This window comes from Serinus canaria, chromosome 2, assembly GCF_022539315.1.
Source record: "Serinus canaria isolate serCan28SL12 chromosome 2, serCan2020, whole genome shotgun sequence".
Taxonomy (NCBI): Eukaryota; Metazoa; Chordata; class Aves; order Passeriformes; family Fringillidae; genus Serinus; species Serinus canaria.
In genome coordinates, this window is record NC_066315.1 from 38,396,696 (window position 1) to 38,410,351 (window position 13,656).

The following is a 13,656-nucleotide window of genomic DNA, read 5'->3' on the forward strand; positions in this document are numbered from 1 at the left end:
ATGATATTATTCTAACTCTGTTGGAAATGTGGTGGGATTTTTAAGGCACTTATGCTCGTGCAATAATATTGTGACTGCATTTTAAATTGAAGACAGAAAACACAATACTTTCAATGACTTACAAAAATAATAATATTTACAGCTTTGTACTGGAGAACCATATCCCTGAATATGAACTAGAAGGAGAATTAAGTTCTATTTTCAAAACTTTATTTTTGAGTTGCTGTAGCAATATTATGTTCCATCTTTGCTCACTTACCTCTCTACCTCATTTGCTCCCTTCTTATCTTTTAATTAAAGCTGGCTGCAGCTTTTTCTCTTGCTGTCTTTTCCCTCTCATTGAGGGAACAGACAGCAAGAGAAAAGTTTTCTCTCTCATTGAGGTTGCAGGAATTTCACCTGATATCATTCCATCATTTTTATGTTAACACAGAGGAGCAGCTTGGTTGTGTGTAATGACAGTGGGCAAAAATTGCCACTGATTCGCCTAGGCACGTGGTAATTCAGTAAGTTACCTTTAATTTGCCATGGTTGCCCAGGAGTGGTTTTCTTGTGTTGTGATTTTTTTTCCTTTATTTTTCTTTAATTTCCATTCTTTGACTTAAAAATGAGAGGCATCTCACTTTTAAACTACTTTGCCAAAAAAATAGTAATTAAATGGATGGCCCCGGGTATCCTCTTAATTGCTTCTCTTTTGTCTATTTGGATTTCTTCCTAATAACTGTGTAATGTTTTAATGCTTATTTTATAATTGAAAACCTTTGTAAATTGTGTACACAAGTCTTTGGTTTGTATTATAACAGGCTTGGCATAGTGTGGTCCTGCCTATGAATGGAGTGTCTCAATGCTATAATAATCAAAATAATACTAATAGATTTTGGTTGCTAAAGCATGTGCAGAAGGTGACAATTTATTTTTAAAATTAGAAGTGTGCATTAATATGAAGGTTTTGAAGTGAAGTGTTGGCCAAAGGATTAGCTGCATTTTGTGTTGAGGGTTTTTACTCTGTCCTTCAACACACCTATTTTGAGACAGCTTGCTTAAAGATCTGTAGAGCAAAATTTCATTGAATGGAAGATTTGCTGTTTGTTTTCAATGGCTAAGATGGATGAGCTGTCCTGCTTCTTTGTAAAGGCGGCACCTGCCTCCCCCAGTGATCCAGTATTTCTGGGGTGCTTTTCCAATCTCTCCACCAGATTCAGTTTAGCAATACAAGTGAGCAAGTTCAGGGGTGGACCCACCCAGTGGGCTATGAGAAAAGAAAGCATATTTACCCTGAGGTCCAGAGTGGGGTGGGTTCATCAGAAAAATCAAGGTGCAACAGAACTTCATGTGAGAATGATATGCTACCTGCCTGGCAGCCAAAACTTCTGATGTGTTCTGGGCTTACATCTTTGGAGAAGAAAATAGGAAAAAAAAAAAAAAAAAACCGAAAAGAAAAGGGAGTGGGGAAAGAAAAGGGACCTTCTAACAGTCAGCTGCTGCCTAGTAAGTCCATAACTAAGATGCACTTCCATGTTCAGCCATTAACTGTTTCTTACTAGAAAACAAAGCAATAGCAAAAAAAAAAATTATGTTGCTGTCAGTTTGTAATGGTGAAGTTTTACTTTAGGGATCATTAGATTCTCTGCCACCTTGAAATTCCCATGTGGCATTAGTATGTTGTTTGCTTTCGGATTTGAGCTATGTCCCTTGGAAAAGGTCATGTCTGCAGTGTTTTTAGAATTTATGTTTATTTTCCCCAAGTGTGCAACTTCAAAACAGCTTAGCTACTAGCATCAGACTCTTCATGTTTAGGGCAAAATAGCCTCAAAAATAGCACCTAGGGATATGGAGTAGTTGGTGTACGAGTTCATGGGTTTGTTACTTGCAATTTTACCAGAAATATATTGTAGGTTTTCATTAGGTGTTATTTGGTTGATCATAACGGGGAATTGCCCTTCTTCTCATCACACTGACGGATAGCAGTCTGTGGCACTTCTAAACTGCTCTGCTAAATTAGTTAGCTTTTAAAAGGAATATGTGCTGCTTTGGTATATCAGGGTATTAACCTAGTGTCTGTAGCATCAGCTATTTTGATTTATCACTGCAGTGATCTTCTATTGTGTCCTCTGTATCTCAAAGAGAAATTAAACTATTTGGTAGTCTGAATTTTCACTAAAGGGAGCACTTACATTATCATTGGTCAACTCCTAGAAAGGACCAGGTAGTTTCTAAATGAACTAGCATGTTTACATAAACAATGGACTCTTACTGAGTCCATTCTCCTGGAAAGTACCATCACTGTGTTCCCAGGGATTTCCATACATTAGCTATATGTGCTGAACGCCAAAAAGTCCTGCCTTCCCTTGTGGCACAGGCATATTTTGAGTGATTTGCCCAGGATGCCAGGACAGAGGAGGAAGCTGAGTTTGTGTGTGCAAAATATCAGGGTGGTATCATGTATTGCAGACCTGTGATGGAGGTTATATCTGGCAGGCTTAATATGAAAAAGCCACAGGCTGGGTGTTCTTGCAGACTGTCTGTCATTTCAGCTTTTTCCATTTGTGGAAGTGTATGTGTGTGTCTGTGTGTGTCTTCTCCAAGAACACTGAATCTCTGAGACAGTTCTGTGTTGCAGTTGCTCATCACTGCAAGGCATCTGCAGCTAATTTGCCTAGGCATCGTTCTGCTCCCCAGCCTCTGCTGCAGGCATTTCTAATTTACCTGTTGGAATTTTGAGTTGGGAAAGATTATGGCGCTTGCCAGCAAAGAGAGACAGAGCAAGATCAGGTTTTTCCAAAGCAGCACAATGCTGGTTAGGACTTGGCCCGTGCAGGACTTTGAGCTTGGTCTCACTTGTGCTGACTCTTTCTCTCTGCCTTGGGTTTACCAGGAGGTAATGCCTTGCATTTTCCTGCTTCTAGACTTGGAAAATTAGATATTCCTTGAACAATACCTTGGCTCTAGGAGGTTTCCCAAGGAGTGTTTCTGTCATAACATCAGTCTGGGGAATAAGCTAGCATCATTGGGAACAATCAGGATCAGTTGTTACAGTGAGTGCAGTGCATCTTCACAGAATATATCACTGTTTTTCCAAAAGAGATCTCAGTTGCACTGAAGTGTAACACATGCTGCTTGATAGGATAATAATGGGTTGGGATCTTTTCAGTTTTCTTTTGAAGTCATTTTTCACTCTGAATTGCTGGTCTTTTATTCATTTCTTTGGAAGTGAAGAGGTTGTGGGCTGCTGAGTTTATATATAAAGTTGTTGCTCACATACTCTCATCTTGCAATGGAAACTATTTCTATTTAATTGGTTAAAATTGTCTTCCTAGTGGTCATATGTTGGACAGCTTTAAAGTGTTGTATTAGTAGACCTAGACACTTAATTTGAACAGTGGTGACACATACCAGGCAAGGTGACAGCTGTGCCAGTGAGCCCTGTGTCCATGCATCAGTGAATTTCTTTTTGAAGCAGATAATTGCAATGATTTTAAACAAAGAATGTAATCTTTAGCCTTTTATAGTTTCCATATCTCCACCAAAAGTTAATGCCACTCTTCTTACACTGTGGTCAAGTACTGTCACTTTTCTATTATTCACGCGGTCTTCATGAGCTGTTTGATATTACTAATCCTAAGTTAAATCTAAGCAGTATCATACTTGAAGCTGACTTGCATCATCCTCTTTCAGTCTTTCTTTTATAAGAAATCAATGTTAATGTGTAAAAGTTGGACATGCACAGCTATTTTATGTTGTTAATTGAATTATGAAAAGCTTAAAAGGAAAGCTTAGCACATCATTGTTAAAGCCTACTGATGTCTTACAAAGATGTTGCACTCTTAATATGGCAGTATATTACTTGTGTGCAGTGATAGCTCTAATTGGAAACCTAATAGGATACAAGAGATTTCTAAGACTATTACTAATGATAATATATTTTTTTAGTCTGTGGGAGTTTTTTATTGACAGTCCCTTGGGCTGAAGCTGGAAATAAAATGCGAAATGTTGAAATATTTCTCATTGGCTCAGAGGGCTGTATTCAGTGCTAATGGCACATCACATTTCTTGAGTGCTGAAGTGCTCTCCGTTGGCAGTTCTGGCGATATAAATTCCAACAGTAAATCGGTGCTAACGAAGTTCAAGTACCTGTTCCCGTTCAGTAGCTCCACCTTTAGGGGAGGGAGAGAGGGGAGGATGATTGCCGGGCGCAACTTGCAGTAATGACAGTGTGTCAGTAGGTTGCTAATGGGTACATAAAGAGGTGATTCCTTGGAGCGGTGGCTAAGGGCGCCCCAGAGAGTCCCTTTCAGTAAGTTTGCACAGTTAAGTTGGTGTCTTTCCAGAGCCAGAGCTTCCCTCAAAATACAGCACCTCTCCAGTCTAATGCACAAGTGGTAGCTGGAGAGTACTGAGTGCCCAGATATATGGACCTGCACAGGACAGGGACAAGTCATAAAGGTGGAGTGAGATGCCAGGAGTGTTCAGGATGGAATGGCTTTTACTTTAATTTAATACCGATCTTGAGCTGTGCGGGGTTTTGTGTTCTGGAGAGAAAAATCTTTCCCTTGTGGCTGGTGCATCATTTGCAGAGAATCTGTCTACTGCTTTCTTACATGCTTTCCTTTCCCTAGAAGCATGCTTTTAGTCATAACTTCACCATTGTTGAATTATCTAGCACCAATGTATTGTGAAATTTTATTATTAAGTTAATCTGGAAAAAAAAAATGTTAGGTTTGATAACAGAATTAATTCCCTTTCTCTCTCCTGATTCCCCTGCTGTCAAGAAGATGTTCACCAGTACTGGGAAGAGCAGGGAGGAAAAAATGTCTCTGATCACTGTTGACAATTCATCTTCTTGCAGTTGTATTTCTGTTTGTAACATTGTTATTACCACTTAGTGATTACTCTGGTTTCCTGCATGTTAATCAAATGCACATTTTCATGCGTATATTGAATTTATTGTATTGCCTTCCTTCTCAAGTAACACTGCTCCATGATTATTAAAATATGAAAAGAGCCTGTTTTTTACCTTCTGTCTTATAGGAACCTTGATAAAAGAAGGAAGAAAGAAGAGCAGCACTAGTTTTCATTGTATTAGGAATGTTAAGACCCATCCCCTTCAGAACAAGGGGAGAAGAGATTTCTGAAGCCATGGTACATCCATGATGGAAAAAGCTGTGTCAGCACCTCCCGTTATGCAAATGCTTTTCCAGCTCTGGCATCTTACAGCCAAAATACTACCATAGCAGTACAGAAGGGAAGAGCCAGCAAAGGAGTCCTACACCATTAATGGCTTTATAGGTTGAGCTGTACTTAGAAATACTCAGTGACATATGGCACACTACCGAGTACAAATGTCTGAGGATATCAGTAAAACTAATTTTACCAAGTGCTGTTTTAATTTGGCACAGTGATTTTAATTCCCTCTAAAAAACGCAGTTCCACAATGCAAGCAATATCAACAGGGTAAGATCATGTGCAGTAAAATGATAAAAGTGTAGAAACTTTTGACATTTAAGAGCATCATCATTAATTTGGCTTCCTTCAATTATACTGTGAGCCTTTGTTTAACAATAATGCAGGATATATTTTAATGTTAAAGAACACACAAGATTCATAAAATGAACTTAAATCCTTAATTTGTTTAGTATGGTCTTTAATGTGGTACAGTTTTATTGAGACTGAGATGGAAGAGCCATTTCTGAAATACAGTAGGAAATTGTTCTTTGAAACTTGGCTCTTGTATTGTATTGATAGTGTAGTATGTTTAGGAGTAGTTCTGGGCAGTGCTGCTCTTGTAACTAAAATAGAAACTATACCCCACTTCTAGTTTCTCAGCTTTGCTAAACAGTCTGGAACACTGATAAGTTCAGGTAAAATCTCTGAGTGAAAGCATTCAGTCTTCTTTTAATCCCTGTCTCTACTACAGGTGGTGTATGAAGAGTAACACTGAAATATTTCTTCCACATCACACCTGAAGAATGTAAGAAGTTGTATTTATTTAAGCTGTGGTAGTATATCTAAATGATTTTGTTTTTTATCTCTTAGTGCTGGCCCCAAAGGTGATAACATCTATGAATGGAGATCAACCATTCTAGGACCTCCAGGTTCAGTCTATGAGGGAGGTGTTTTCTTCCTTGACATCACATTTACCCCCGAATATCCCTTCAAGCCTCCAAAGGTAAGAGACCTGTATCTAACATCTTAAGTCGTGAGTGCTAAACATGAATAGCATGCAGTGTTAATGGAACACAGCCCATTTGGAGTCCACTCTTAAGAACAAACTTTAGCTGATTTTAGACATTGCAGGAGTTTCTATTAGCTAATGTTAACAACTTTGCCAGTCCTTTTGATAATTATCCTAGAGCTTGTCTTCTTTCTTCCTGTTTCTGTTTATAAGAAGTCCTAAGCATTTAGTGCAAGCATTTGGACAGGACTGAGAAACTGAACAGTAAATAAACTTAAGAGGAGAAATGCTACAAATACTTATTTCTCAAACAACTCAGGTACTGTAAGCATAAGTTACATGTGTTTTGGCCACCAAAGTAGTATTTCATTTTCCAGTTTTGTAGGACACTAGTGTTGTTCACCTCTTGGTGCAGTAACAAACTTTCTGTAGGTGTGTTATATTTGTGAAGCTCTTACATTCCAGTGTTGTTGTGTTCCAGTGCTCTAAGGCAAATACCAGTGCAAGTGAACGTTATCTGGTGGTTCCAATATGTGGCCACAGGAAAAGTGTTGGGTTATAAGAGGTGCTTGTGCATACACTTGGTGTTTGTCTTGTATCTGAAAGCATTTATGTGCATGTTTAACTTTCTACTTAAAAGTTGTTTGATTGATGAGATAAATGCCAGTGACTGCACCATCTTTCAGACTTTGGTCTAGTCTGCAGCAGAAAGGACTTCAGGCCATCAGTCCATCTCAACAGAGCAATGCTAATTGCTTGCACAAGACGAATTAATACAAGCTTGCCAAATTAAGGAAACTGTTTGCCTGTTCTTGCTCACGTAACTTCAGGGTTTCTTTCTGATAGAAGGTCCTTAAATTCTACCTCTAAGATAGGGCTCTAATTCACAAACAGCATGTTCTGCCTTGGGACATCTCTAGTGCTTTTCTGCTGACATCTGTCCATCTCTTTTTGGAGATTCTCTGGCATTCTCAGATGGTTCTCATGTCAGAATTTAATTCACTTTTGAGTAGTTTTGGTTGGTTGGTTGGTTTTGGTTTTGGGGTTTTTTTATTTAATTTGCTGAATAATTTGTTGTCCAACCAACTGTATGTAATTTATTATGTTGTGAGCCCAGTAAGCATTTATTAGAGGGATCTTTTGTTTTCCATGTGTACTTTGTTACAGCTTTGCTTTATATACTACAGGTCAGAAGCATTTATCAGCCCAAGGTTGTTCTGATTCATCATAGAATCCTGGAGTGGTTTGGGTTGGAAGCAGCCTAAAGACCATCTAGTTCCAAGCTCCTTGCTGTGGGAAGATATACCTTCCACTAGACCATGTTACTGAAAGCCCTATTCAACATGGCCTTGAACATTTCCAGAGATAGAGCATCCACAACTTTTCTGAGCAACCTGTTTAGTGCCTCACCATTCTCACAATAAGGGATTTTTTCCTAATATCTCATCTGAATTAACCCATTTTCATTTTAAGGCCATGACTCCTTGTCCATGCCCTTATAGAGAGTCCCTCTCCAGCTCTCCTGTGGGCCACTTTAGGTATTGAAAGGCTGCTCTAAAGTCTCTCTAGAACCTTCTCCTCTCCAGGCTGAACAAGCCCAACTCTCTCAACCTCTCTTCATAGGAGAGGTGCTCCAGCCTTTTGATTGTCTTGAGTCCTCTTCTGGACTCAGTCCAACAGGTCCATTTCCTTCTCGCTCTGGGGGCCCCAGAGCTGGATTCCACGCTTCAGGTGGGGTCTCACAAGTGCTTGTGATTGCCAGACACAGGTACAAAGACCTTGCACATGGGCTCATTGAACTTCATGAGTTCACAGGCCCACCTCTCTCTGTTCCTCCTAGGCTGCCTATCCTTGCTTCAACTTCCTGTACAGTTCCTGTGTGTGTTTGAGTGTGTTCAGGAGCTCCTTGTTCATCCATGCAGGCTCCTTCCCCTTATCTGACAGGTGGATCCCATCAGACCAGTGCCCATCAGTGCCCAGCAGACCAGGTTTCCCAAGGCAAGTCCTGTGGTCTAAGTAGCCAAACCCCCAGCTGTGGCACCAGTCCCATAACCATTTGTTGGTTTGCTAGATTTGACTAGCCCTTTTGAGCCCTTTCCCTTTGACCAGGCGGATTGATGAAAAAAGCTATCCATGCTCCAGAGTCCTTTCTTGTCACTCCCAGGACTGTCTTCTTTGGCTTTAGTGCCTTTTCTGATAGGATGGGTGTTTCCAGTCTCAGAGCAGCAAAGTGGTTCTGTGGGGACACCTCAGTCTTTGGGGGCAAGTCTCTTCCTGCAGATCCTTGCCATGGCAAGCTTCAATTCTTCTGCATTATTGGCTCCCCTCCCTTCCCTGTATGCTGTTGGGAGTTTCTGGCTGTTTGGCCATAGGATGTGGGTCCAGTGCATTTTGGAACCAGCTGTCTAGCTCCTCCTCAGCAGCCCTTATGCCACGCATGCTTCTCTCACTGCCTCCTACAGCTCAGCCAGCTGCTGCAGGAGGTTTTCCACCTGGGCAGCACCTTTTGCAGTCAGGCCTGCTGGCTGTCCTGCTCAGGAGAAAGGTCTTGACACTGCCTGCAGTCTGAGATCCACTCTGCAGCCTCTCCCTTCAGCAGCTTCATCTGGGTAGAAGTGTCTGCCACGGGCAGGGTCCTGGTACAAATGGCCCAGCAAGAGTTGCAGCCCTTGCTCTCAGATGTGTTCCCACCATGCTGCTTCATGGGTCAAGTAGGATGCCTTGCAAGACTATGCTGTAACTGCCAGAGCTACTGAGCCAGCCCTGTATGCCAAGTTCTCTCATGCAGAACCAAAAAACCAGTTATGTCATTCCAGCTCAGCCCTGCTTTCTGCTCAGTGCTTCTGACTGAGTTCGCTTTGTCTTTATTTTTGCATCTAAACCCTCACCCAGATGCAAAGAAGGTTGGGATTAAAACACCAAACAGATAGGTACCACTTTCTGAGGCTTTAAAAGGTGAGTTTAGTGGTGATTCACTGTATTGGAGCAGTATCATTTAAATAGAGTTTTTAATCTAGCAAAGTCCAAGTCAGTTTACAAACCACATGTAGACATGGAAGTAAAATACGTGTAACTTCAGTCTCATTGAGATGATATATAGGAGAAAGCATGGTGCTGCTGTAATAGAACACACTTTTTCTACTTGGGCACTTCAGGTTGAAATGAAGAACCATCCTTTGAGAACCAAAGCTGCTCCTGTATTAAAATCTACACTGGTGTTAATCAGTGGTAATGTGGAAAATACCATTATCATATCGCTACTGCTTTATTGCTGTTATTTTTTTTATTACAAACTGTCCAGCTACTTGCAGTAGAGAGTAAATACTGTCTGTGGATCATGTTTAAGTGGTAGGCTAATGTAATTACAGTAGCCTTCCTGTAAGTGCCTTTTAGGGCAAGAAATAGGAAACAGCCAGTTGAAACAAAACCCCGTGTATATCACTTTGATAATAAGCATGCACAGAACAGTAGAGTCATGTTAAAATAGAGTAGAATGTCATTTTAAAAGCCTGGATCCTGAAAAGATGAAGCTCTGTAAGGAAAAAGGACTTGCAACCCTTGAATCTTCCTTGGCAGGCCTTGTAAGACCAGTGGAAGAAAGCCTCTGTGAGTCTTTGGTAACTTCTGTGAGGACAGTTCCTGCTGTGGTGGGCTGCCAGTGGTGAAGTGCGTGTAGTTGAACACATTTCATAACCTGAAACTAAAATGCCATTAAAAGATTTACTTTCTTAAATAAAATTAGGTGAAAATGGTCATCCTGGCAAGCTTCCAAGCCCTCAGGAATATGTGAGAGAAGGTGTTGAGGCATAAACACTGATAAATGCTGTGTGATTGATGAGCATCTTAGACGTGTGTGATGAAGGATATACAGGTGTAGCCTTTGAGGACTGGGTCTAGCTCCGGTTGAGGGCTTGATTCAGTATGTTGGAGTAAATGTTTTTGGAGAGGATGTTACTGTAGGAGAGCCAAAAGACTGTGCTAGAAGTGATATTTAGATTTCGGTGAGGATATTAAGAGGGGCTGCACTACTGTGCTTGAGGTTGGAGAAATGAAAGGTCTTAAAATTTGACTTGGAAATGCGTTGCATGGTACAAGGAACTTCAGTGGGAGAAATCTGATACAGGGACAGATACTCTCTCATGTCCTAAATATGTATAATGGAGTTCTCTCGCTTTTAATTGAGCATTCTATACAACACCTTGAAAATGTTAGTGCTAATCTGTTCTCTGCTTTTTATGTTTTCTCATTTTCTGTTGTATTCTGGTTTTGCCTGTGTTTCAGATAGCAAATGAGTCAGGCACATGCTGGGTGTGCCTGGATTTAGAAGAATCCAGTAAACAAGTATAATTAGACTTGAAGAGTTCAGTATTAGTACTATTACAATGGACCTTTTCCTAAGAGTTACATTATTGTTTGGTTTGATTTCATTTACTGAGGTGAAAACAGTAGCTTGTGTTGACCTGGGGTGTGTGCTTTGATCATTTGTATTAATAACCTCTAACCACTTCCTTCCACCCACTCCTATTCTGCTGCTTGTGTAAATTAACCTCTGCTATCACTTCAGGGTAAGGTTGAGATTAGCTTCCTTTATGTCTTTTCAAAAGCTGTGCTTAACTCCATGTACTTACTGCATTAATGTAATCTCAGGTGGGACATTTCCAAAGGATTGTTCAGTTACACTATATTTTTCTGCTATTCCACATGCTGTTCTCTTCACTACCTTCCAAGTAACTCAGTTTCTTTTGATTTTGGTCTGAATGTACTAGGTTGATGTGAGGGGTTATTTTTCCTCTTAAGGGTGTAATGAGCATTTACTTTAAATATTTTTGTTTGTTTTCAAGTGGGCCTCCAGTTTCTCCCTCTTCCAGTTCCATTTGCTTTCCCTGCACTGCTGGGTTTTGTGCCATCAGCTAAAATCTTAAATGGCAAACAGCTGGACTACACGTGTCTAACACCATCCTAGTTCTGAGTTGCTGCTAAAGTGAAAACAAATTTAGATTTTTTTTCCACAGTGCTTGGTAGAGTTCCTCTAACTGGAGAAAACTGCTTTCAGTGCCATAGATATATCCTTTAAAGATTGTATCTTAAGGTATATTAAAAAACCAGGCTCTTCTGCCAGTATATGGGAGTCTTCTTTCATTTTCACTTTCCCCTCCTTCATGAAAAATAACATAAAAATAAAACCTTACTCTTAAAGACAAACAGCATTCATGCTTTGTTATCAGTTATTAGTCAACTGGACTGAGAGACTGTCTACAGAGTATTTAGCTTTTGTGATGAGAATCAGGATTAACAACTTTCTGTCTTTACAAATTAGAACTGTTGACCTATGTTAATTTGGTCCTTATTGTATCAGCTTGGAAATACTCCATGCTTCCCCTTCTGGAAGTGTTTAAACTGTCCAAATGGTTACCTCGCTTACAGTTAGAAACCTTCTTGGAAGGAGCCCAAAGGTGCAGGTCAAACACAGAAATACTGAGAGAGCAGCAGGGCTGGGCTGAGGGCTGCTCAGGAACCCTGCAGAGCCATAGCTAGCAGCTGCAAATGCCACAAATGTGTTTTGCCCTGAACAGTGTGGGTTGGGGCAGGTACAGCAGAGGCAGATCCGCCCTCTACTCAGGCTGGTGCACGTGGACTTCCACATGACTGCAGGGAGTAATTGCTGCCTTTCCTCCGAAGATTAGATGATCTGGGAAACAAAGGTCATTTAGGCTTCTTGTCTGCTATACCTCCAAGGCTCCCTAGGTAGAAAGCATCTGGAGTTTAGTTTTGGAGTGGCAGCTTTTTGCAGAAGGTGTGGGAGGGTAACACATCTCTGCTGTCTTGCAGTCGTTCTGCTCTTTCCCCCATAATGTTCAAATGTGCAGGGATTTGGGGTTTCCTTTGTTTGCTTCCTGTTTTAATCCAAAATCCAAGCAGCTCGCAAGAAGTAAAGCGTAAAATCTCCCCAAGCATGCAGTGTGGGTGTCTCCTGTGTGACAAGTAACCGCTTTTGCAAGTCCAAAAATAGCCCATGTGCTCTGTGCATTGGGAGCATTCTTGGAAACACTGCATGGATTCAGTGCACGGGGACATGCCAGTCACCAGGCTTCTGTAGCTGTCATCCCACCTCGTGCCTTCTCCCCAAGCCTGTGAGAGCGAGGGTCACAAGCAAATTTTTTCCATCAGAAAGGCAGTAGAAAAAATGAGGATTGACTGGCAAGTTTTATGTGTGGGCTGGACCCATCTTGAGAGAAGGTAAGTGTGTGGTATGACAAGAACACACCAGTGCTAAGTATGTTTTACAAATATTCCTGTGACCTCTAAACAGACAATAAAATTTCTAGGTGTAGATAGCTGACAAATTTTGAAGATTTAGGACATGAACTCACCAGCTCATATTCCTCATCCTAATTATTCATGCTCATAATCCTAATCCATGCAAATCGCACCAAATTTACTGTCGCTGTTACTCTGTCAGGGTAAGGCCTCTCTGCAGGTCCTGTGGTGTTCTGAGCACGGCTCCTGGTGCTTGTGTTTCTCTTTCAGATAGCTTCTGTGGCAAGCTGCCTAGCTTGGTCACATCGTGAAAATAAGTAGATCTGACTATCTTCTCCTATTGCTGAGCCTCTTAGAAGTGATGGAAACTGTGATTCCAAGTGCCTTGGCCTGTCTGGAGGATTTTACAAATCCTTGAGAGTCCAGAAGGACAAAAATTCTGGTGTTAAGGCCCTGGGCCCTTTTGTCACTGGGAACAAAAAAAAAAAAAAAAAAAAAAAAAAAAAAAAGGTGTGAAAAAGAAATGAAACCCAGCGCGGCCTGGGTTTTGTGTTGACCGTGGAAGTCGGCTCCTGAGGCTGTTGCTCATTTCTGCTCTAAATCCGGCTCTTTCTCGTTTCCGCCGCGAGAGGGCGGCGGCGGCGCGGGGAGCCCGGCGTGGGTCAGCCCGGCGCGCCCGGGCGCTGCTCCGCTGCCTCCCTCGGGGCTGCTGTCCTGTCCCTCCCCACAGCCTGTGGCACCCGAACACACCCGCTCACACCCCTCTCTTGCAGGTAACGTTCCGGACAAGGATCTATCACTGCAACATTAACAGCCAAGGCGTCATCTGCCTGGACATTTTAAAAGACAACTGGAGTCCAGCGTTAACCATTTCTAAAGTTCTCCTCTCCATCTGCTCCCTCCTCACAGACTGTAACCCCGGTAAGTCCACCTGCGCCTTGCATTCCTCCCAGCACCTAAACAATGTGGCCCTCCTCACTCCCTTGGTATGGCCAGCTCAGCTCATGCCTCCAGTGGAGCACATTTCCCTCTCCAGGACAGTCAGAGAGGGGCTGGAGGCGGTGGAGGGAGATATCCCTTACCAGCCTGCTGTTCACTGCTCCTCAGGCTGACCTGACCCATGGGGAAACAAGCGATCCTCCTGCACATGAAAACTCCTTCCCCTTCCAAACACAGCCTTTGCTGGTCTGAAGGGCTACAGTAATTCAGTAATGGAGCTTGAAGAG

The 13,656-nt window shown here is 41.7% G+C and overlaps 1 protein-coding gene across 6 annotated transcripts in view; it reads left to right on the forward strand.

Annotated features, from left to right (window-relative positions):
- Positions 1-13,656, forward strand: part of UBE2E1 (ubiquitin conjugating enzyme E2 E1) — a 45,667-nt gene that overhangs the window by 30,438 nt on the left and 1,573 nt on the right. For all 6 annotated transcript variants that reach the window (XM_009086112.4, XM_018909594.3, XM_030228642.2 and 3 more), the window contains exons 4-5: positions 6,034-6,166; positions 13,204-13,351. In XM_009086112.4, the coding sequence (XP_009084360.2) occupies positions 6,034-6,166; positions 13,204-13,351 (281 nt within the window). The remainder of the gene's footprint in view (positions 1-6,033; positions 6,167-13,203; positions 13,352-13,656) is intronic.